Source organism: Schistocerca nitens, chromosome 2 (assembly GCF_023898315.1).
Source record: "Schistocerca nitens isolate TAMUIC-IGC-003100 chromosome 2, iqSchNite1.1, whole genome shotgun sequence".
Lineage (NCBI taxonomy): Eukaryota > Metazoa > Arthropoda > Insecta > Orthoptera > Acrididae > Schistocerca > Schistocerca nitens.
In genome coordinates, this window is record NC_064615.1 from 1,102,050,243 (window position 1) to 1,102,075,983 (window position 25,741).

General features: G+C 42.5%; 1 protein-coding gene across 1 annotated transcript in view; it reads left to right on the forward strand.

The window, feature by feature from the left end:
* LOC126235572 (odorant receptor 83a-like) overlaps nt 1–25,741 on the forward strand; it is a 170,094-nt gene that overhangs the window by 61,702 nt on the left and 82,651 nt on the right. The window contains exon 4 of the mRNA XM_049944290.1: nt 14,066–14,165. Within this exon, the coding sequence (XP_049800247.1) occupies nt 14,066–14,165 (100 nt within the window). The remainder of the gene's footprint in view (nt 1–14,065; nt 14,166–25,741) is intronic.

Consider the following 25,741-nt stretch of genomic DNA (forward strand, 5'->3'; position numbering starts at 1 on the left):
TATAAATGATAAGGATATAGACTCATTTATGACTACGCTTGATCGTATTGATATAATTGAGGAGGACAATCAAAGGGCAAGAGAAATGTCATATCAAAGAAGAGTAATAGAAGCGAATCCGAGCTGCAACTCGAATGGGAATGGCAGTAATGGTAGTGGTAACAATAATCATAACCAACTACACTCTCCGAGGAGACTTAGAAATGGACAAAATGCAAACAATAATTATTACCATAATGGAAACTTTGGTAAGGGTGCAGCGAGGGGCTATTTTAGGAACAATAGGAATTTTAATCGATATAATCCAATGTATGACAACACAAGACAGTTCTACCAACACCAGCAGAACAACAACAATAATGACACGAATCAAGCAAGACAATATAGACCGAATTCACCACAACAACCGATAATCACGGAAGTAGCTGAAGAGACAAATACCAATAGGACCAACAATCAGTCAAACTAAACATGACCGCATCGTGCCCCGGAGGAGCGGTCAGGGGATCTGTTAGGGGCGAAACAGTAAAATTACAATTGTTAAGATATAATGATGGTGAGCTGTTGACTGAAGAGTTAACAAAGGATTTAATAACGTGTCATAATGACAGACCGAGTGTTCCGGTATCGGAAGTATTTGTTAAAATAGAGGAAGTTCCAACGAATGTGATATTGGACAACGCCGCTTCCGCCAATGTCATCTCAGGCGCTCTTTTTCGGAGAATTATTAGGAAGAAGAAGGTACCAATTTTGCCAGTACAGTACTGCAAAATCATCGGAGCTGTTGGAACACGCTCTCCCAATGTCAAAATACAAACACAATTAGAGATGAAAATGGGAAATTTAGCAATAAAATGCACGTTCCTTGTAGTGGAGAAGTTATTAGTGGACTATATTCTTGGTATTGGGAGTATGCAGGAATACGATTGTCAGATTGATTTTTTGGAAGGAATAGTTAAATTTAGATTAAATGGAGAAGAGATAGCACTGGATTTAAATAGAAAGGAAACAGTGCATGAGAAATACTGTCACGGTGCCATAATTCAATTAATTGACACTACAAACGGTCGTTGGAAGGAGCTTTCAAAGGATTTGATACAACAGGAGGATTTTAACCAAACAACAATGATAAAAGCTAGTGAATCAAATCAGCTTACCGGAGAACAAAGGCAGCAGCTTCATTATTTGTTAGAGGCATATGAAGAGATTTTTGATGAGAAACCAGGAATTATTAAAGGGTATATTTGTCACCTACAAGTGGAGCCACATCAGACTTACTGTTACACGCACTATCCGATCCCCTGGCGTTTAAAACAATCTGTTCAAAGGGAAATAAATAGAATGTTCGAATGGAACTTGATTGAGCCATCAACTAGTTCATATTGTTCTTCATTCTTAGTCGTTCCAAAACCTGGAGGCAACGGAAGTATGAAGACCCGAATTTAAAATTGGAGGAAAAGATTCGACTCGCACTTGTCAATTTAACTAAAAAGGCAATACAATAGAAATTGACATATGATAAACGGATTCACCGGATTCAGACGTTTCATCTTGGAGAAAAGGTTTTATTGAGGCGACACATCCATTCCTCGAAACTGATGAAGAACATAAAGAAATGGAATCTTATTTATACCGGACCATATGTTATTGTAAATATACGAAATCCTGGATCATACTTGTTGGCATATCCCGAATTGAAAAGAATAAAGGGACTATTCCCGCATAATCATATTAAGAAATTTTTTGAAGGATCGTAGATCTGTGGTACCAAATATGGAGAAGAATTTAGAGTGGAATTTGACTATGAGTCGAATGTGTATATAAATATCAAGAAGTTTATGTTGTCTAGAGGTTAAGAGACAGTGAGATTACTCCTGTGATAGGTTAAGAGACAGTGAAATTGCTCCTGTGACAGGTTAAGAGACAGTGAGATTACTCCTGTGATAGTTTAGCACAAAATTTTTTAGAGCAGAAGCCACAGTGATATACAATGAAATTGCATCTACATTTCCTCAAGACACAGCACTTATGTGAGAATTGTGTGTGAAACTTGAACAGTGTGGGATATGTAGGTAAATACGCTGTGAGTATTATGTGCGCTGTTCGCGCAAGGAAACAAATGAACTGTGAAATGAAGCAACAGTCGATAGTGTCACTGATGCAAACAATTGAAGAATCTCTCTGGTTGGGCGAGAGAAAATTGTTATAATTTTTAGATTTTTCATTATGCCTTCTTTACCAGGAGAATTAATTTAAGAATTTTAATTAACTTTTTAAGAATAGCAATTTGTGTGTTTCATATTATGGACATAATTGTTGAAATATATTTCCATAAATGTTCATGAGAGGATGAAGAAGATTCTGCGAGTGGATGATTCGTTAAATGAACATACGTCATCATTAATGATATTTATTTGCAAGTGGATCTATAAATCAATTAATTATAAGAATAATGAAATTTTTCAAATTATTTCTTTTGTGGAGTCAGTGTCATATGCCTATGTTTAAAATTTTTCATCTGGTGTAAACTTAAATTTTATTCATAATTTCGTAATTGAAAGCAGACCTTGGACAGATTCAATGCTCTACTTCCACCTGCACTATAACAAAACGAAGATTAGATTAAAAATTTTTTTGAGAGGAATACATTCGATATGAGCTACAACAAAATTTAAATGCCCACAGTCTATTTGGCAATGTTTTGGACAATCAGCAGTTGTAATGCAAAACACCTTTGGTATTGAGGACTACACAAAAATTCGCGATTGTCAGGACTGATGGATGTTCCAGTCTAGTACAGATGGAAGAATGTAAGAATCCACTCCGATTTTGAGTTCAACGATGAAATATACACTTCGATGCCTTAATCCACTCTCTTCCAGGGATTTATTCAGTCAGAACCTTTTCTTATTCCACTTTAAACTTGTTTCATGTTCACGTCCCTGACCATCTGTTCCTGAGATCATCTTCCTGTTTCTACGGCACGTTACCAGCTTCTATCCTGTACCATAAGCCATCGCCTGTCCTCCGTGCCGCCTCCACCAAACGATGTACGTCGCCTACCCGGTGTCCGTATCCAGTGTTCCTGTTCCATCGACTTCACAACGAGCTCGCCGGCTACATCGTCGAAAGAAGAATTTTGAAATTTTTTTTAGCAATATTGAAAAATTTTTTTTTGGCTATGAGGCACTTTTCCTTCGATCTAATCTATAGAGCTTCTATATATTTCAAAATTACTGGATTTAGGCTTTCCTATCTTCTTTAATACCTGAGCTGGGGTCTATTCTTCCAGGTTTTCCAGGGTTTCCCTGTGAAGGCCAGTTCCCAAATGGGTAGACCTTTTTCGTAATTACACCAATCTACATCTTCCCTGGTTATGTACTCGGGATGCGGGTATACCCCAGTACATGTAAAAGCTACAGCTTAGGTATTCTCGTAACTTATTGTCTTAACATGTTACCCATACTCTCTATAGCAAAATTCTACTAATTCAAAATATTCCTCTTTTGAATAAACAACCCAACAAATTTTTTCTGTTAGCTCTCAAAGTGTATTATCATAAACTTTGCTCGCTGCGAGGGGCAATTGTAATATCTCTTTATATTCGATGAATTATTCAGATACAATTCTACCCTTGAATGACGTTTACTAATTTTCTATCTTCATACTCGCAGAATCCATGCGAAAAGTAGTTCATACAATAGCTATGCCATGAGCGCATAAGTATTCTTTGGAGTACTCTCTCTGGTGGTTGTTAAACAGAAAAAGAAAAATGAAAGGGAGCTTCCGAGATTGTCTTCGTGCCGATTAGCCTGAGCTTTGTTTGAAGAACTGTAATCTGATTATTGAGATTTATGACAGAAGATAACGGATACGGAATTGTACGATTAAAAGTGAAATACATATATATGGCTCCTTCACACTAAAGGTGTGTATTCGACTTTTGAGAATTAATGATATTCATCGATATATTGCGTAGTTTTTAATCAGAAGGGAACTTCCGAAAGACTGGATACGAACCTGCATTTAATAATCCAAGAGCTCCATTATTTCTTCGGAAGGTTAAACTTCATCAAAGCCAAATATCCGCTTGATCTGAGGTTTCCCGACTGATTATACAACGCTCCCAAAAATACGAGGCATTTTATTTGTACAGATTAGCAGACTGCCGCAAAGCACGAGCCTGCAGAGAAGAAGAATCATCGCCTGCTTTCATTCTAACAAGTAAAATTTCAGAATCATTTTGAGTGACTGAGCTATGACTGTGTTTCCTATCATGAATGATTGATTGCTCGAACGAATTGAGAGCTACAGAATTAAGTAGATAGGAGGAAAAATTTCATTCCCATGGAGACGGTGTGGTCATATCGATATGCTTCACAAGCTGCGACATCGTCGCGAAAAAACACAGTGACCAGTATATGTAATAAGTTTCTTTAATTTACGTCTATCGCCACAATCTTTTTTGTTTAACAGATTACCGGTTTCATAAAAACAAAGTCCTAATGTACTGCAGCCGTAGTGGCATCGTCATATGTTAAATGCGGAATCAGCACCAGCAACGTCAAATACATATAAATCACATCACACGCGCATGTGATGTGATTCATATGTATTTGATGATGCTGGTGCTGATTCCGCATTTAACATTTGACGATGCCTCTATGGCTGCAGTACATTAGGACTTTGTTTTTATGAAACAGATCTGATGATAGTCATTAAAGACCGAAACCGGTAATCTGTTAAACAAAAAATATTGTGACCATAGACGTAAATTAAAGAAACTTATATCGATATGCGCCATCCAGCAGAAGAGCATCTGAGAGCTGCAACAGCAGATGGATGTCTAATACGTACTGGCATGCAGGTCGACATGCAAATTAGTGCTTATTGCTCTTAGAACGTAGTGCCAGCGAAAATGCTGCTTGATCGACAAAGTTATTTATCATCGGCTTGGGGGAACCGATTTCGAAGTTGCAACAGCGACTAATTGTTGCCAACTGTTGGCATGCAAATAAGGCGACTGTCTTAATATATATTAGGTCTCCCAGACGACACTAACTAAAGTAACAAGATAACAAATAAAGTGTAATACGTAAAGCACCAAAAAAGGAAAACAAATGTAAGTTACATCAAAAGAAGTATGGCACAAATCTCATTGACCCAGCGAGGTAGTCAAAGACGTAAAACAAAGAGCATAAGAAAACTGGAGTTTAAAAACCTGTGAACATAGTTGTTCCTTGAAACAGTCGTACAAAATGTCAGATATACAGAAACATAGGTTACAATACTTCGGTATAATACATCCTGGACCCATCTAAATAGTCATGGCCGTAAAACAGATGCATAAGCAGTCAGTGTCCGGACTAACACAAACATCACAAAAAAAAAAGTTTCTTCCGCTGGTGACTGTTCATGTTCATTTTTAAGAGCTGTAAGTGTTTTTTAATATGTCAGGACAAATCTTTGTGGATTTTAATACATAGTACACCCAATTTTGTTTTCTTTTAAGTATGGTACGAAGATCACACTTTATTCATTGTCAAGTCCAGCTTAACTCTGGGTGAACCGACGTCTTGTGTCGTTAACCGCTCCATACATTTTGAAATAGCGTGTTTGGAAGTAAAGTGTAAGATAACCAAACGGAGAACAAAGGTGGTTATGCGTAAAGAGTAAAGAGAATTATACACCAAACCGGACGAGGCATGATTTTTTAAATTCTTTGGTTGGTATTGTCTAGTGTTTTCACGTAGCGAGCAGTTTGTCACTTTGGCTATCTTTGTGTTATGCGTATTGCTTCAAATCATAACATTTAGAAGTGTGGTTTTATAATACCAGCGTCACAGATGACGTTTCTTGATGTCATATATTGCAAAACTTTCAAAGAAATGCCAAAACAAAAGTTTGTATTTACTAATGAATTTAATTTCTGAAACTACAACAGCAAAACGAGAAATTATTTTGCATATTATGTGAAAGCACTTTTTCAATCAACCACGGTAGCTGATGTGATGTTATGCAACACATTAATGGCGCATTAATGTGAAGAAATACAAGCTGTCTGTCTCAAGCAGACCTCGTCCCAGAATATGATGTCTTTTGTTAAATACTGTGAGAATAGTGCCAATATAAAGAGCGAAGAAGACCTTCTTGCTGTTGAGGAACGTTTACTAGCTTTCCATGCAACGAAAACTAACAATTACTTCAGGTCAATAAACTGCACTTCTGCGATCATCAGGAAGATACTTATGAAGAAATTTACCTGCCACAGAACAAAGTGCGAATCTGTAACAGTAAACGTGTTGGCCCCATATGTGCTGGCTCCAATTTGAGAGTGAGATATGAGCAACCTATGGAAGTAATAACCATTGTCTACCCCCGCTGCAGACCTCATTATGTTGATGTGATGTATTGCATTTGCATGTGGCAACAACAAAACAATAAAATATTTACTCGATTAGTAATACAAGGTATTTTGATGTCTTTTTGGTCCAGATTTTAACAAGAAGGTACAATGATCTATGTAGTGTAGCATAAAGCAAATCTGCTATATAGATATGGTATTAATTACAGTTTCCACAAAATCTCAAGTCATTTTAGTTTCTCGTTTGTGTCCTAAAATGTCGACTAGCTTCTGCTTCTCCTTTGTGTGCCACTCCGCACGGCTCTTGACGTGCCAGAGAGATGGAAATTAAAAGTTGTATCCCTACTATTCCTCACCCCAGTAGAAGGTTGGTGGTTCTCACCCTCCACAGTATTTCTTTCCAGATAGTAAGTAATATGTCTACCAAATTTGGTAGGAGATTTCTACCTGCAGCTTCACCCATTTGTGCACATTCCACATATGTTTCACATATACGGGGTGAGTCGAAAGTAACTTTACAACTTTGGAATGTTATAGAAATTTTTGTTGAGATAACTTACAGACTCGGCAGATGTGTCATTTTGTAACAAACAACCTCAAGTTTCACATAAATGTGTCATGTAGGGTAGTATGAAGAGTATGGCACGTGGCACACCTGTAATGTCAGTGGAGGACCTTACTGCCCTAGTCCACCGAGCGACTGAAATACTTCAAAGACAACCACACGTCTTGCCTCATGTGCGTGGGGTTAGGAACCGCCGTTGTAGGCCCTGCAGTGATGTATTAGGTACACAGTTCAAAGCCTGCTTGTAATGTAAACAGTGCGATGTACTACTCACGTTGGGTTTCTTGACGTGATGTGTAGCGCACACCCATCTTAGATTTCAATGCTCTCCAGTGCCCAATCTGTACGTTTCCAGATATGGACTCGTTCTTGAAAAATAATTAGTGTGCCTTCCCACACAACATTCTAAGCATTTTCGGTGTTTTTTTCGGGACCCGTGTACCTGGTCAACATTGTTGCCCCTAACAAAATTTGAAAGTTATCGTCAAAATGCGAATTTACCCTTGAAACTTTCCATCAGTATCGTTTCCGTTTTTGTTTCTTGATTGTTTATGACCAACTAGCATAGCATAGGATTAATAATTGAAAGTTTCAATTGTAGAGTTCGAGAAATGAGTGGAATTCCATTTCTTTAACGTCACTTCAGTGTTTTCCTTAGTCTTCCTCGATTATTAGATTTTTCTCTATTATTTCGCTTCCATATTGTTGAGAATGCATGTTGGAACTAGTTAATTTCAATAAACAACTAAAAAGGTACGACAGTCTTTTATAGATCAGTACTAAACTTCAGGAGTTTGATAGTCACCATGACACTATTTACGTTGCAGAATCGTGTCATGCCTGTTAAGGGATTGTTTAACTATGTAAAGCCAAAAATAGACCACTTTATTGCCGAAGAGTTTCCAAAAATTCTTCAACATGATCTTTCCAGCTTTGCAGTTATTGCGTGGTCGCTCTTGACTTCAGAAACAATAATTTCACGTATGCTGTCCCTTCTCTGCCCATCACAGTTCCAAAAAGATCTGAGTACCTTTCACTGATGCCATAGAAAGTTGTTAAGCCTACGCCAGAAAGTCATGCAGGAGTATTTTGTAAGAGGTGGAACACTGCCTGAAGCCATCTACTTAAGGAAGGTCATTCTTTGCTTACTGCAGACATGTGAGGATACACTTAAATATCCTCTCAGAAGTGGCCACCATAGGGAGGGACGGGTCCAGTGATTTCATTACATGTCTGCTGCTAAGACATATTGTAGCACGCACAGCCGGTTTATTTGAAACTCATACATAGTAAAATCGGCACTACGTCAGAAGTCGATATTTCAGGCGTGTTCTCTAATGATACTTTAAAAAAATTATCACACTGAACTACTGTTGCTTATTCTGAAGACTTCTTAGAACTTTTTGTATGGTATTAGTGCTGTCAGTGGACCTTGGCATTTCCAACCACTTGTCGCCATACATCTTTGCTCTGTACTTTTCTGCTTCATCTTGGCAGCGTCACCCAACAGTGTCCATCCATTCTGCTCTTGGTCAGCATTAACTACTGGTAGAATACTGTTTCCTTTCAATATTCCCTTGGGCATCTTGTCGCGTGCCGTCTCTTCCATTTGCCTCTACCAGTGTATTCTCTGATAAATTTAACCACATGCTTATCTTGTATATGTTGCTGTAATTCATGGATGCATTTTATTCTCCAGCCATCTGCCTCTCTCACAGGGCCATAGATTTTTCACAAGCGTTTTCCTTCAAATGCTCCCAGATTGTTTATATCCGTTTCTACCACTGTCCAAACGTCTGATACATATGAAACAGTTGGTTATGGAAAGGAGTAGTATACTTCTAATTTTATTTCCATTTAGAAATTTTTAAGAACGGGCAAATCCACATCAGGCCACTCAGGGTTAGGGTTTCCTTGTTTCTCTAAGAGAAGACATTTTCTCTAATGTCGAGGTGGTCCCTCTGAAAAGGCACAACTCGTCTTTTGCCCATTCCTAACCAAGTCAGAGCTTTTAGACTGTCTCTGGTGAGCTAATCATCGATAGGACGTTAAGCCCTAATCTTCCTTCTTTCCTTTGGAAAATACGCTCTATTTCCAGCTTACATACTATGTCTGATATTTCATTGGTTAAAAGGATATCGAGATAAATGAAGTCGCTAACACGTTCAAAATATTCCTCAGAGGTCTTCATGGTTTCTGCTCTTAGAATGGAATCTCAACAAATATTTACCTTATTTTGATTGGGAATGGGTCTTTTTTCCTGCATCCATATATTTCTGGCCGCAATTGCAATATCATCCGCGTATGCACATATCCGTTCAAGTTTCATCATTATAATACGTATTTTCTCCTCTTTTTTTTCACCTAAGCGATGGTAAGATACAGATAACAGGAGAGAGCCCATCATTTTCCTTCAATTCAGCTGTGAGGCTTAAGATCTTCGTCATTTTGTTATTTACCTTTATTTTTGCCTTCCTGTCCACTGTCAGGTCATCTCTTCTTATTACCTTGTCATAAAGACATAGTTCTTTTAGTGTCATCAGCAATGCTTGCCTCTTTATCATAATCGCATTTAAAATCAACAAACAGGAAGTGAAGACGTTAGCTGTTTTCGTTATTTTCCTAGTAACGAACAACAGGGCCAAAGTACCTCAAGAACCAGACTGATAAACTTTCAGTGCGTCTTTTTATCCTTGCATTTATCGCTACCGAGGGAGAGTTGACCATGCAGTTGACGCAGAGGTCTCCCCGGTACTGGGCAGTAGAATGGTAGACTGCCACAGCTTTCGTATAATGAACCATACTGGTATTGTCCTGATTCAGGGAAACGTTCAAAAACCCAGCTCGAGATAATCGAACAGGTATTGGAACGTCAGTATTATTAAATATTAGTAATGTATGTTAAGGCTGAGTGCTACCTCGCTCGTTCGTAGCGGTACACACTGCCTAATCAGCAACTGCACTTTGAGTGATGTATCTAAATTATATTTGCTTTAAAAAATAACGTTTCTTAAAACGTTTCATGCTACCCAATAGTTGACATCCTCTTTTTTTAATAGTAAAGCATGGTGATTTTTGAGGGATTATTCAGATGGATTCTACCTGGCGCTGCAACCTAGTTGGCGGTTCCAGCTGAAAAATCCATCAGTCAGTAACTTCTTTAAACATTTTTGGAAGTTGACTATCAACAGCCATCAAGTAACGTATAAAATCCATGTTCGACCATCAGCAGTTTTTATTTTAAACCAAAATAGCAATCGGTTTCAATCATGGACGATATTCACGGAAACGGTTAAAATGGTTTAAGCAATCACATTACATTTGTCATTACTTAAAAAATGTTCTTCAGTACGTCTCTGTGTACACTTAGTATTAGCATGGTTGCTTCTAAAAGTGTTGTATCGTATATTGATATTCATGAGATGCGCTACACGTTATTTAAGTAACGACAAATGTAATGTGGTGGCTTAAACAACTTTAAACCTTATCCGGTTTATGACTAAAACTGGTTGATATTTAGATTTAATAAAAGCTGCTGATCGTCAAACATGCATCTTATACTGTAACTTTTTTATTTGCACACGGAGTTTCGTGTAATATAAAAACAATAACACTATGCAGAACACAAATATGAGAAACTAAAACTGTGTACACCGAGGCGATGAAGGTCATGGGAGACGGTCCTCCTTTTGTTCGGCGTAGCAACTCGACGTGGCATGGGCTGGACAAGTCCTTGGAAGTCGCCTGCAGATATAATTTAGTCACGCGCCTCAATATCCGTCCATAATCGCGAAAGTGTTTACGGTGCAGAATTTTGGGCACGAACCGATCTTTCGATTATGTCCCTGTAAATGTTCGGTTGGATTCATGTCGGGCGATGAGGGTGGCCAAATCATGCACTCGAATTGTCCAGAATGTTCTTCAAAACATTTACGAACAATTGTTGTCCGGTGACGTACCGCATTGTGATCCATAAAACTTCCTTCATTGTTTGGGGACATGACGTCCATGAATAACCATTTCCAGTCAGTGATCGCTTAATCTGCACCATTGAACCCAGACCGTTGCTGTTATTGTGGTCTTCAGTCCAGGGACTGGTTTGATGTAGCTCTCCACGCTACTCTATCCTGTGCAAGCTTCTTCATCTCCCAGTACCTACTGCAACCTACATCCTTCTGAATCTGCTAAGTGTATTCATTTCTTGGTCTCCCTCTACGATTTTTACCCTCCACGCTGCCCTCCAATACTAAATTTGTGATCCCTTGATGCCTCAGAACATGTCCTGCCAACCGATCCCTTCTTCTAGTCAAATTGTGCCACAAACTCCTCTTCTCCCCATTTCTATTCAATACCTCCTCATTAGTTATGTGATCTACCCATCCAATCTTCAGCATTCTTCTGTAGCACCACATTTCGAAAGCTTCTATTCTCTTCTTGTCCAAACTATTTATCGTCCATGTTTCACTTCCATACATGGCTACGCTCGATACAAATACTTTCAGAAACGACTTCCTGACACTTAAATCTATACTTGATGTTAACAAATTTCTCTTCTTTAGAAACGCTTTCCTTGCCATTGCCAGTCTACATTTTATATCCTCTCTACTTCGACCATCATCAGTTATTTTGCTCCCCAAATAGCAAAACTCCTTTACTACTTTAAGTGTCTCATTTCCTAATCTAATTCCCTCAGCGTCACCAGACTTAATTCGACTACATTCCATTATCCTCGTTTTGCTTTTGTTGATGTTCATCTTATATCCTCCTTTTAAGACACTGCTCTTCCAAGTCCTTTGCGGTCCATGACAGAATTACAATGTCATCGGCGAACCTTAAAGTTATTATTTCTTCTCCATGGATTTTAATACCTACTCCGTTGCACGTAAATACAGCCCACGGCGTTATGGAGACACTACCAGTGTGTACAGTGCCTTGTTGACAACTTGGGCCTATGGCATCGTGGGGTCTGCGCTACACTCAGACCCTACCATTAGCTCTCACCAACTGAAATCGGGACTTATCTGACAAGGCCATGGTTTTCCAGCCTTCGAGGGTCCAAACGACATGGTCACGAGCCCAGGAGAAGCGCTGAAGGCGATCTTGTGTTGTTAGCAAAGGCACTCGCGTCGGTCGTCTGCTACCATACCCCACTCAAGCCAAATTTCGCCGCACTGTCCTAATGGATATGTTCGTCGTACGTCCCACACTGATTTGTGTGGCTCAACCGTGACTTTAACTTTCAAAATCTTTTCTTAAAGAATTTACTTTATTTACTAGCGATTCATCAAGAACATTAACACATTTAATCACACTAGGTGAGCGTGGAAGTAGTTGCCAGAAAGTAACTGATAAAAATGAAATCACCTTTAACAAGTGGGAATTTTATTCATAAAAGCCTTTTCAAAAACGGATTTAAAATTTATAAGCAGAAAAGCACCCTCGAAATATCAAGTTACAATTTTATTTAGAGGCAGAAAGAACAATATTGACAGTTTGTGCCTTCGGGCTAAGAAGTTTGCCGCTCCCTTTCAACACGTCCGTAGTCACGACTGCTCACAACAACCTTTGAAAGACTACACGGGTGCAAATCTGCAACACACCTGATTGCTTTAAACAAAAAATTTTAACAACTCACACAAACACATTAACTATGCACCCCGTAAGAGGGATTTAAATGGTACAAACACTCACTGTAAGAAATTATTTGCCACCGAAAGTCGCAACTTTATAAAAAAAAAAGCCTCATGAGATTCAGACTTACATAAAATGTACAAGATGCTCTACATTACACATATACCGCCTCGCAAGATGACAGGCAGGATAAAAACATGTTTCAGGAATTCGGCCTTTACCTCTTAATTCTATAAATTCTTTAACACCGAATCCGACAAACATGACAGAGGCAGCTATTAACGTATGGCAGACCGACAGACAGACAGACAGACACTAACTGCCTCACAAATGCGGGCGAGAGGGAGACGAGCAAGCTGGGGACGAGAGACTGACCAAGCACACAAGTAGAACTTAACAAGTTAAATGTAACAACATATCACGAATCACTTAATTTCTAATAAACTGCGATGTCTGGCGAAGACGTGGCGCAACACCCCCAAAACGCTCTCCCGACCCGTCTGTTGCCAGTCGCTTCAACGGACGCAGGAAGGCGTCGCAGCTCGGACCGGCCCGACCGACGTCGTGGGTTGACCCCTGTTGCTCTCGTGTCGGCCGCGAAGCCACTACCCCTCGCTATACGGCGCGGCCCACTGGACTGACGTGGCGACCTCACATGTGCCGACGCTCCAGGGCAGGCGGACAAGTCATCTGGTATCTCAGTGAGCGACCGACCAACCGATCGACCCAACCGCTAATAACCGTTGCCCAAGCAACTCGAGCAGACTGGCGGCCTAAGACATACTAGCACTCCGGACGACAGACAGACACTGACTGCCACACACTCACCCGGCTGACCAACTGACCAGACTCGCTCCAGGCAGACTGACTGACCGACTGACCACTGGCCGAGCTCATAGCGCCCCTTAAATGAACGTGAACTGGCAATTTTTCGCCTTTCCCACCAGAGGGAGACACCAAAGCACCGCCAGAAACGGAGGGCGACTGCTTCACACAACGCGCTGCGTCGCGCTCTTCAAAACAGCAAATTTTTACCACGGCTCAGTGGCTATTTCAAGCAGTGTTGCTTGTCTGTTGACAGTGACAACTCTACGCAAACACCGCTGCTCTCGGTCGTTAAGTGAAGATCGGCAACTGTGTTATCCGTGGTTAGAGGTAATGCTTGAAATTTGGTATTCTCCGTACACTCTTGACATTGTGGATCTCGGAATATTGAATTCCCTAACGATTTACAAAATGAATTGTCTCAGGCATCCAGCTCCAACTACCATTCCCGTTTCAAAGTCATTCTTGCCGTGTGCCCATAATCACTTCTGAAACATTTTCACATGAATCACCGGAGTACAAATGACAGCTCCGCCAATGCTGTGCCCTGTCATACCCTGTATACACGATACTGAAGCAATCTGTATCTGTGAATATCGCTGTCCCATGACTTTTATCACCTCAGCGTATACACCATACGTCTAGTGAGTGCATTGAGTTTTCCATTACTTTTTTTGCAGCCTGGTCGCCGACCTCGAAAGCGTCAACTGGTTCAGCATGGCCTTCAACTTCGGTGTACAATTAGTCATCTTGAGTTTTCTGGCGTACGAAGCACTTACGGTAAGTACGCTGTGTGCCCAGGAGAATGAAGTAGAGGAGGGGTTTCCGCTTGCGTTGCACCGCACGCGTATTGGCACCACTGCATGCGGGGTCGGTCCAGCAGTCTGCTGGCCATTGGGCGCCGCACTGGACGCTGGATGCCGTCGGGGGAGCTGGTGGCGTCCACCATAGTATGTGGCACAGACGTCTGGGCGACTCTAACACTCTCAAACCTTACAGTGTTCATAAATGATCATTTATACTTACGGATTACACGAGTAACATACGAGGGCGTCCTGAAAAGCACGTCTCCGAATTTCGTAATGGTTCAAATGGCTCTGAGCACTATGGGACTCAACTGCTGTGGTCATCAGTCCCCTAGAACTTAGAACTACTTAAACCTAACTAACCTAAGGACATCACACACATCCATGACCGAGGCAGGATTCGAACCTGCGACCGTAGCATTCGCACGGTTCCGGACTGCGCGCCTAGAACCGCAAGACCACCGCGGCCGGCGAATTTCGTAATCTCTTCTCACAAGGGAACCTCCCCATCGCACCCCCCTCAGATTTAGTTATAAGTTGGCACAGTGGATAGGCCTTGAAAAACTGAACAGAGATCAATCGAGAAAACAGGAAGAAGTTGTGTGGAAGTATGAAAAAATAAGCAAAATATAGAAACTGAGTAGTCCATGCGCAAGATAAGCAACATGAAGGATAGCCTGAGCTCCGGAGCGCCGTGGTCCCGTGGTTAACGTGAGCAGCGCCGGAACGAGAGGTCCTTGGTTCAAGTCTTCCCTCGAGTGAAAGGTTTACTTTCTTTATTTTCGCGAAGTTATGATCTGTCCGTTCGTTCATTGACGTCTCTGTTCACTATAATAAGTTTAGTGTGTGTGTTTTGCGACCGCACCGCAAAACCGTGCGATTAGTAGACGAAAGGACGTGCCTCTCCAATGTGAACCGAAAAAATTTGATCGCAAGGTCATAGGTCAATCGATTCCCCCACAGGAAAATACGTCAGATAATAATTGTCTTAAAATTAAAAAAATTAAACTCTTCAGTCGAAGGAAGACTTGAACCAAGGACCTCCCGTTCCGTAGGTGGTCACGCTAACCACGGGACCACGATGTTCCTGTGTTCACGTTGTCCTTGATGTTGCCTAGCTCGCTCATGGACTACTCAGTTTGTATATTTTGCTTACTTTTTTCATAGTTCCACACAACTTCTTCCTGTTTTCTCGATTGATCTGTGTTCAGTTTTTCAAGGCCTATCCACTGTGCCAACTTATAACTAATTCTCAGGGGGGTGCGATGGGGAGGTTCCCTTGTCAGTGCTGGTTGACGTATTGCGTGTCACGTATGTTACTCGGTAGACTTTTCCGCTTCGCTGACGTAAGCTGCAACCTCCTGCCACTAGAGGGCTCCGAATTGCCGTATGTAACATAGCGATGTGTAGCATAACTACACTGAAGGAAAAAATCGCGACACCAATAAGTCATTGTACGACGTAAACTAAAGTTGGTAAGCGTGTTTCTACATTTGAAAGACGTTGTCTATTGCAATTTTGTGCCAGTCGTGTAAGGTGCTGGTTACACAGTGCAAGATGGCAGCCCAGGTGACGTCAGTTACTGCAGTGCATCTTCTCGCAGCGTGTGAACACATCATACGAGTTACTGTTGTGTCGAGTCGATCAGCAGCTCGCATCCGAGTTACTGCAAACTATTTTATTTTTTTTTACTCACCTCTCGCCTTCCCCCATCGCGCCACACGCAGGAGCTCGCATGCGACTCGGACGTCAGCTTGCGTGGTGTTGCGAAATGACAGTACTTTGTAAGCTGGGGAACACGCAGGGCGCATTCTTCGTTGCTGCAGATGTTTTTGTGTCTCTAAAAGCTGTTAAAAAAATTACGGATGGATGGACTTCTGAACAAAATATGATGTTTTCAGAATTGTACAAGGACCAAACCAACTTATAGAATTGTTTCAATCCTAATTATAAGCACAAATGCTTGCGTAAAGCTTCGCTTGGACAAATTCGCGTGGAACTTGGTCTACAAGAAACGAATGAAGTAACAAAAAAGACCAAATATTATGTTCTACGTATAACCAGAAGTTATTGAAAACTCACGATGTGGCACTGACGAAATCTAATGCTATGAATTACATTATGAAAATAATTAATTGAAACACAACAGGCCGGCCGGAGTGGCCGTGCGGTTCTGGGCGCTACAGTCTGGAACCGCGAGACCGCTACGGTCGCAGGTTCGAATCCTGCCTCGGGCATGGATGTGTATGATGTCCTTAGGTTAATTAGGTTTAAGTAGTTCTAAGTTCTAGGGGGACTGATGACCTCAGAAGTTGAGTCCCATAGTGCTCAGAGCCATTTGAACCATTTGAAACGCAACAAGTGGTCTGGTAAGTATTTTATTATTATATAGTATTTTATTTATAATTTTACTTACAGTCACACAATTATATTATAGTTTTTATAATCACACAGTGTTGTTGTTTTGCCAAGTACCTGCTATTGATTTCGATCTATTATTGATCATTGAGAAATGAATGCTTTGCAGTTCATATGTATTTTCATCTCCACTGCCCCAGATTGATGTGAAAGTTCATTATATCTTCATAATCTGTCGTTTCCAGTGCTGCGTAGGTGCTTGATGCAGTGGTTCGTAACAATTTGTGTAACGTACATGCACAAAAGACGATCTTCATCGCAGTTTCCTCTTTAATTTGAATTTGTTTACCCAAAACACGAAACCTGAGGCTCTAGAATGTCAAACTCATTCTCAACAATTCTTCTTGCTCTGCGCAATCTGAATTTATAGATCCTTTCTCTTATACTTGTATATTTGAAAGCTTTAAGAAGTACGACTTTAAAGGGAAGGCATCATCTCCAACTGGAACCCCACTTTCAGGCAACAATAATTTGTTTTCTAGACAAGGCTATAGCGACCAGTTTTGGGATACCCAACCATCTGCATTACGACCATATGAGACTATATCAACTTATCTAAAACAATAATCACGACGCACAACTGCCATAATCATTGTAGTATTTGTTCCTTTGTAACTATAGTATTCACTATCACAATTTTGTGCTGCTTGAATTATTATGTGTTTTGCATCAATAGCCCCATAGCAGTGTGGAAAATTTCACCTCGGATGGAACCCTACTTGCATATCTTGCCATTTCCCCATAGTCGGTATCTAGAAATAAAGTAGTATTGTTAATTGTGATTTTACTTGAAATAGTATTGTTAAATTCCAAAATTAAATAGTACTGTTGATGTCAGGAACGACATCATGCATCAACATTGCGGAACGAGTTGTCTAAAGATCTTTACAAACTAATAACGAGGGTCTCGATACTAATAGAAACAGCAACAACACCGTGGAATACAACCAATGAAACTACCAAATGGAGCAACGTCAAAGAAGAAGTTTTCACCAGAACAGTCTTAAATTCAAGCAACCGTGAATGAACTTAAGGAATTTACTAACGGATTAAAAATGACTGTCCCGATTTAAACCAAAAAATGAGAAGATGAATGTGATTTAATTGGAAGACATGTGGTACTGCAGCTCAGTCAGTTGCCGCCAACTGATGGAATTGATGCGACGAATGAAATACACTACTGGCCATTAAAATTGCTACACCACGAAGATGAGGTGCTACAGACGCGAAATTTGACCGACAGGAAGAAGATGCTGTGATATGCAAATGATTAGCTTTACAGTGCTGACATGAGGAAAGTTTCCAACCGATTTCTCACACACAAACAGCAGTTGACCGGCGTTGTCTGGTGAAACGTTGTTGTGATGCCTCGTGTAAGGAGAAGAAATGCGTACCATCACGTTTCCAACTTTGATAAAGGTCGGATTGTAGTCTATCGCGATTGCGATTTATCGTATAGCGACATTGCTGCTCGCGTTGGTCGAGTTCCAATGACTGGTAGCAGAATATGGAATCGGTGGATTCATGAGTGTAATACGGAATGCCGTGTTGGATCCCAACTGCCTCGTATCACTAGCAGTCGAGATGACAGGCATCGTAATCCCATGGCATCGTAATCCCATCCCTGAGTCAACAGATGGAGACGTTTGCAAGAAAACAACCATCTGCACGAACAGTTCGACGACGTCTGCAGCAGCATGGACTATCAGCTCGGACACCATGCCTGCGGTTACCCTTGACGCTGCATCACAGACAGGAGCGCCTACGATGGTGTACTCAACGACGAACCTGGGTGCACGAATGGCAAAACGTCTTTTTTTTTTGATGAATCCAGGTTCTGTTTACAGCATCATGATGGTCGCATCCGTGTTTGGCAACATCGCGCCGAACGCAAATTGGAAGCGTGTATTCGTCATCGCCATACTGGCGTATCACCCAGCGTTATGGTATTGGGTGCCATTGGTTACACGTCTCGGTCACCCCTTGATCGCGTTGATGGCACTTTGAACAGTGGACGTTACATTTCAGATATGTTACGACCCGTGGCTCTACCCTTCATTCGATCCCTGCGAAACCCTACATTACAGCAGGATAATGCACGACCGCATGTTGCAGGTCCTGCACGGGCCTTTCTGGATACAGAATATGTTCGACTGTTGCCCTGGCCAGCACATTCTCCAGATCTCTCACCAACTGAAAACGTCTGGTCAATGGTGGCCGAGCAACTGGCTCGTCGCAATACGCCAGTCACTACTCTTGATGAACTGTGGTATCGTGTTGAAGCTACATGGGCAGCTGTACCTGTACACGTCATCCAAGCTCTGTTTGACTCAATGCCCAGGCGTATCAAGGACGTTATTACGGCCAGAGGTGGTTGATCCGGGCACTGATTTCTCAGGATCTATGAACCCAAATTGCGTGAAAATCACATGTCAGGTCTAGTATAATATATTTGTCCAATGAATACCCGTTTATAATCTGCATTTCCTCTTGGTGTAGCAATTTTAATGGCCAATAGTGTACATATATTACTCTCTAGACACCGTAAGAAAGCCGTCTGTGTTACAGTCGTGTACACACCTTCTAATTACAGTTCCGAGTCTGTTCGATCACCACCGCCGACTGTAGGGTTCCCACCGAGATCGCCAGTAATCTCTACACCAACAGCGCCTGCTTTCAATGAGCCTGATGAACCTTTCTGACTGCACACTGCACACAATTGGAACAATCCTCGCAATCAACACTCGCAAGTGATGCACTTCATGCAGTAATGACATTCTCTAACATCATGTTACAGTCCCCCGAGCTCAGGGTTGTAACTTGTCAGAGCGGCTGAGAGGTATGGTTTGGGAGAAAGGGGTGACTCACGCTGAAGCGTGCAGAGAAACACAAGCAAGTGTGTCACTCACTGTATTACATCGAAGGTACGACAGCGGGCCCTCTGCTGACTGAACTCGGCGGTGGTGCCGCGCAGCATGCGTGGGTCAGCGCCAACGCGATATGCCGGAGCTGGCCTCTGTGGCCGAGCGGTTCTAGGCGCTTCAGTCTGGAACCACGCGGCTGTTATGGTCGCAGGTTCGAATCCTACCTTGGGCATGGATGTGTGTGATGTCCTTATGTTAGGTTTAAGTAGTTCTAAGTTTAGGGGACTGATGACCTCAGCTGTTAAGTCCCATTTTGAAATGCCAGAATCCTCTGCGTCGGTGTCCGGATGCCCAGCTTTGTGGACGTAGCGATCCTACTCGCGCCATGGCTGAGTGGCCGCCGGATTGGTTAACTGTGCACGTGGTCCAAAGCACGGCTGACTGCTGCCTCAAGCGAGACTCGTGGGCTCCGTGTAGAGCGCCGAAGGGAAGCAGCCGACCGCCGTCGCTGTAGTGAGCCCTAGCAGCTCCGGCCGTCCGCCCAGGGCAGCTCGTCCAGTGCTCCCAAATAGCTCTGTACCCAAAAAGGTGGGAATTTAAGGAGATGGGACCTGGATAAACTGAAAGAACCAGAGGTTGTACAGAGTGTCAAGAAGACCATAAGGGAACAATTGACAGGAATGGGGGAAAGAAATACAGTAGAAGAACAATGGTAGCTTTGAGGGATGAAGTAGCGAAGGCAGCAGAGGATAAAGTAGGTAAAAAGACGAGGGCTGCTAGAAATCCTTGGGTAACAGGAGAAATATTGAACATAATTGATGAAAGGAGAACATAAAAATGTAGTAAATGAAGCAGGCAAAAAGGAATACAAATGTCTCAAAAATGAGATCGACAGGAAGTGCAAACTGGCTAAGCAGGGATGGCTAGAGGACAAATGTAAGGATGTAGAGGCTTGTCTCACTAGGGGTAAGATAGATACTGCCTACAGGAAAATTAAAGAGACCTTTGGAGAAAAGAGAACCACTTGTATGAATATCAAGAGCTTAGATGGAAACCCAGTTCTAAGCAAAGAAGGGAAAGCAGAAAGGTGGAAGGAGTGTATAGAGGATCTATACAAGGGCGATGTACTTGAGGACAATATTATGGAAATGGAAGAGGATGTAGATGAAGATGAAATGGGAGATATGATACTGCGTGAAGAGTTTGACAGAGCACTGAAAGAACTGAGTCGAAACAAGGCCCCAGGAGTAGACAACATTCCATTAGAACTACTGACAGCCTTGGGAGAGCCAGTCCTGACAAAACTCTACCATCTGGTGAGCAAGATATATGAGACAGGTGAAATACCCTAAGACTTCAAGAAGAATATAATAATTCCAATCCCAAAGAAAGCAGGTATTGAGATATGTGAAAATTACCGAACTATCAGTTTAATAAGTCACGGCTGCAAAATACTAACGCGTATTCTTTAGAGACGAATGGGAAAACTAGTAGAAGCCGACCTCGGTGAAGATCAGTTTGGATTCTGTAGAAATGTCGCAACACGTGCGGCAATACTGACCCTACGACTTATCTTAGAAGAAAGATTAAGGAAAGGCAAACCTACGTTTCTAGCATTTGTAGACTTAGAGAAAGCTTTTGACAACGTTGACTGGAATACTCTCTTTCAAATTCTGAAGGTGTCAGGGGTAAAATACAGGGAGCTAAAGGCTATTTACAATTTGTACAGAAACCAGATGGCAGTTATAAGAGTCGAGGGACACGAAAGGTAAGCAGTGGTCGGGAAGGGAGTGAGACAGGGTTGTAGTCTCTCCCCGATGTTATTCAATCTGTATATTGAGCAAGCAGTAAAGGAAAGAAAAGAAAAATTCGGAGTAGGTATTAAAATCCAGGGAGAAGAAATAAAAACTTTGCGGTTCGCCGATGACATTGTAATTCTGTCAGAGACAGCAAAGGACTTGGAAGAGCAGTTGAACGGAATGGATAGTGTCTTGAAAGGAGGATATAAGATGAACATCAACAAAAGCAAAACGAGAATAATGGAATGTATTCGAATTAAGTCGGGTGATGCTGAGGGAATTAGATTAGGAAATGAGACACTTAAAGTAGTAAATGAGTTTTGCTATTTGGGGAGCAAAAGAACTCATGATGGTTGAAGTAGAGAGGATGTAAAATGTAGACTGGCAATGGCAGGGAAAGCGTTTCTGAAGAAGAGAAATTTGTCAACATCGAGTATTGATTTAAGTGTCAGGAAGTTGTTTCTGAAAGTATTTGTATGGAGTGTAGCCATGTATGGAAGTGAAACATGGACGATAAATAATTTGGACAAGAAGAGAATACAAGCTTTTGAAATGTGGTGCTACAGAAGAATGCTGAAGATTAGATGGGTAGATCACATAACTAATGAGGAGGTATTGAATAGAATTGGGGAGAAGAGAAATTTGTGGCACAACTTGACAAGAAGAAGGTACCGGTTGGTAGGACATGTTCTGAGGCATCAAGGGATCACCAACCTAGTATTGGAGGGCAGCATGGAGGGTAAAGATCGTTGAGATGAATACACTAAGCAGATTCAGAAGGATGAAGGCTGCAGTAGGTACTGGGAGATGAAGAAGCTTGCACAGGATAGAGTAGGATGGAGAGCTGCATCAAACCAGTCTCAGGACTGAAGACCACAACAACAACAACAACCCGGGAGGCCGCGAGTTCGCGCCCCGGCCTCGCCCCTGAGGACAGTGTCACCCAGATAGCGGCGGCGAGCAGTTCTCTCGCTCCTCGCGCCGGTGATGCGATGCGCCCCACCACACCAATGCAGCAGAGGTTTGAGGTAGCTTCAGCGGGTCGGTTGGCCGCCGATATTCATCACCAAAAGGTCGTCGAGGTTGGCCTGCAACTTAAATCGTCATTCTCTCTGGTTCTAGAGATGACTACTCGCTGTGATGAGCCTCCGGGCTCGTTCATGTATATTTTTTCCCACGCGTCGCCGTAGCTCCTCTGGAGGGGACAAGTGGAGTGTTCTTTCATAATTGCAGCGTCAGCTTTCCTCAGCCTGCTTCGGCCCCTACACACAGCTCACTAGACACTGTTGCAGCTGCAACGTACGAGTCGTTCACAGCGCGTTGGTGCCCTGTGCTGCCCTTATTACTTCACATTTGCATACAGTGGCCGTCGTGCAGTGTCATCTAGCCTGCAACGCGGTGTCGTAAACCTGCCTCCGCAGAACCCTTTTGCAAAATATCATTTCGCCCGCGCCTGCCGTCCGATGTGCCAGTGGGTCCCTTAACTACTGCCTTTCAGCCATTGCCGGGTGAAAGTTACAAGTGTTTCCGAAATCCACACCAGTACTTATTCGTGGCGTAGCAATCGTGAAAGCTTTGTAGCACAGTATTATTATGTAGGGTTCATTTTTAATACATGCAAAAAACGTTAACAAACCATTTGTTAATCTGATTTGAGTAGCAAATATTAATTACTTTGATAAAATCTTGTAGATTTTCATTTATAGCTTCACACACTTCTGTTGTTATTTTAATTACGAACAACTTTGAAATACCGAAAAATATCGACAGCAGTCTATACGACATTCCAGAGTAAAAGTATTTCTAACTTCACTCTTGCAGGTATAGCATAGCTCACGTGTGTACCTTTACGTCGAATTTTTGGAGCAATCAAATTTAAAAGTACTTCCACCTGTGCAGGCGTCACTGTCATTACTGCCTTATATTCTCGAGGATCTCCATCATATAGTTCTTTAAATATTAATGCGTTGCCCATTTTCTTTGGATCCAATTCCTGACACAAATCGTTCTTTTTTTCTCCATTTTCTGCACAACACTGCTTGCTCGAACTATTTCAGCGCAAGGTATTTTTGTAACCGATTACGGTATGAACTGTGATCCGCCGAGTATTTTGCCACAACGTTGCACGAGACGTTGCTACTGAAGAGATGCGGGTACACACGTGCAGTAGCTGTCTACTTTTACGCCAGTGGCTCTCACTTGTGTGACCGGGCGAGGCCAACTGAGCCAGTGTAATGCGAGCACACAGGTGCAGTAGCTGCCCTCTGTCAGTTCAGTAGATCGTATTTCTTAACCAGGCCCTAACGGTGGCGCTACTTGCGCCACTACGAGGACGCAAACCAGGTTTGCTTGAAATATCTGCTGCAACGGTGGTGAGCGTTAGTTACACTATGTGATCAAAAGTATTCGGACACCCCCAAAAACATATGTTTTTCATATAGGGTGCATTGTGCTACCACCTACAGCCAGATATCCATATCAGCGACCGCAGTAGTCATTAGACACCGTGAGGGCAGAATGGGTCACTCCACGGAACTCACCTACTTCGAACGTGGTCAGGTGATTGGGTGTCACTTGTGTCATACGTCTGCACGCGAACTTTCCACACTCCTAAACATCCCTAGATCAAATATTTCCGATGACATAGTGAATTTGAAACGTGGACACGTACAGCACAGAAGCGTACATGCCGACCTCGATTGACAGAGACCGCCGACATTGAAAAGGGTCGTAATGTGTAAAAGGCACATACCGATCCAGACCATCATAGAGGAATTCCAAACTGCATCAGGATCCACTGCAAATACTATGACAGTTAGGCGGGAGGTGGGCCGACCCGGTTGGCCGTGCGGTCTAACGCAACGGCTTTCCGGGCGGGAAGGAGCGCCGGTCCCCGGCACGAATCCGGCCGGCGGATTTGTGTCGAGGTCCGGTGAACCGGCCAGTCTGTGGATGGTTTTTAGGCGGTCGTCGGCGAATGCAGGCTGGTTCCCCTTCTTCCGCCTCAGCAACACTATGTCGGCGATTGCTGCACAAACAGTTCTCCACGTACGAGTACACCACCATTACCCTACCACGCAAACATAGGGGTTACACTCGCCTGGTGTGATACGTTCCTTGGGGCATCCACCGTGGACCGAACCGCAAAATAACCCTGGGTTCGGTGTGTGGCGGTGGAGGGGTGAAGTGGACTGCGGTAGTCGTCGTGGGGTTGTGGACCACTGCGGCTGCGGCGGGGACGGAGCCTCTCTGTCGTTTCTGGGTCCCCGATTAACATACATTACAAAATATAGTTGGCGGGAGGTGAGAAAATTTGGATTTCATGATCGAGCGGCCGCTCGTTAGCCACAAATCACGTCGGTAAATACTAAACGACGCCTTGTTTGGTGTATGGAGCGTAAATATTGGAAGATTGAACAGTGGAAAAACGTTGTGTGGAGTGACGAATCACGGTACACAATGAGGCGATCCGATGGCAAACTGTAGGTATGACGAATGCCAGGTGAACGTCATCTGCCAGCGTGTGTAGCGCCAACAGTAAAATTCAGAGGCGGAGGTGTTATGGTGTAGTCGTGGTTTTCATTGAGGGGGCTCGCACCCCTTGTTGTTTTGAATGGCACTATCACAGCACAAGCCTACATTGATGTTTTAAGCACCTTCTTGCCTCCCACTGTTGAGGAGCAATCGGGGGATGACGATTGCATCTTTCAACACGACCGAGCACCTGTTCATAATGCACGGCCTGTGGCGGATTGGTTGCACGAAAAAACATCCTTGCACAGAGTCCTGACCTGAATCCTATAGCACGAGGCGTGTTTTCTAAGTAAGTAGCGTTTTGAAATTTAAATAATACGTGCTAAGATATCTCAATAATTTTATTTTTACATGAAAGTCTGTACCTTACTCTACGCACTAACGCTATTACAGACTGATTCTTCTTTGTTTACGTTGTGTACTAAGTGTTTAAGATGCCTCCGATATTCGTGAGTCCCGCTGACTGTGAAGTACTGGTTGTTATAAGATTTGTTAGTGCTAAAGGCCTAAAGCAATCGTTATTAATCTTGAGTGATGGAATGGTAAGAAAGTGGGTGAGGGCATTTAAAGATGGCCGCACAAATGTGCATGATGAACAACGGAGTGGGCGTCCTTCGGTCGTTGATGAAAGTTTGGTGCAGGAAGTGGACAATAAGGTGAGAGAAAACAGACGCTTTACGATTTCCTCCTTGCTTGATGACTTTCCTAATGTTTCTCGTAGTGTTGTGTATGGCATTGTGACCGAGCGTTTGAATTACCGAAAATTGTGCGCACGTTGGGTACCGAAAATGTTGATGGATGTGCATAAAACCAAACTTTTAGACGGTGCATTGACTTTCCTTGAGCGGTATCACAACGACGGTGACGGTTTCTTAAGCCAAACTGTTACGGGCGATGAAACATGGGTGGCCTACGTCACACCAGAATCAAAGCAA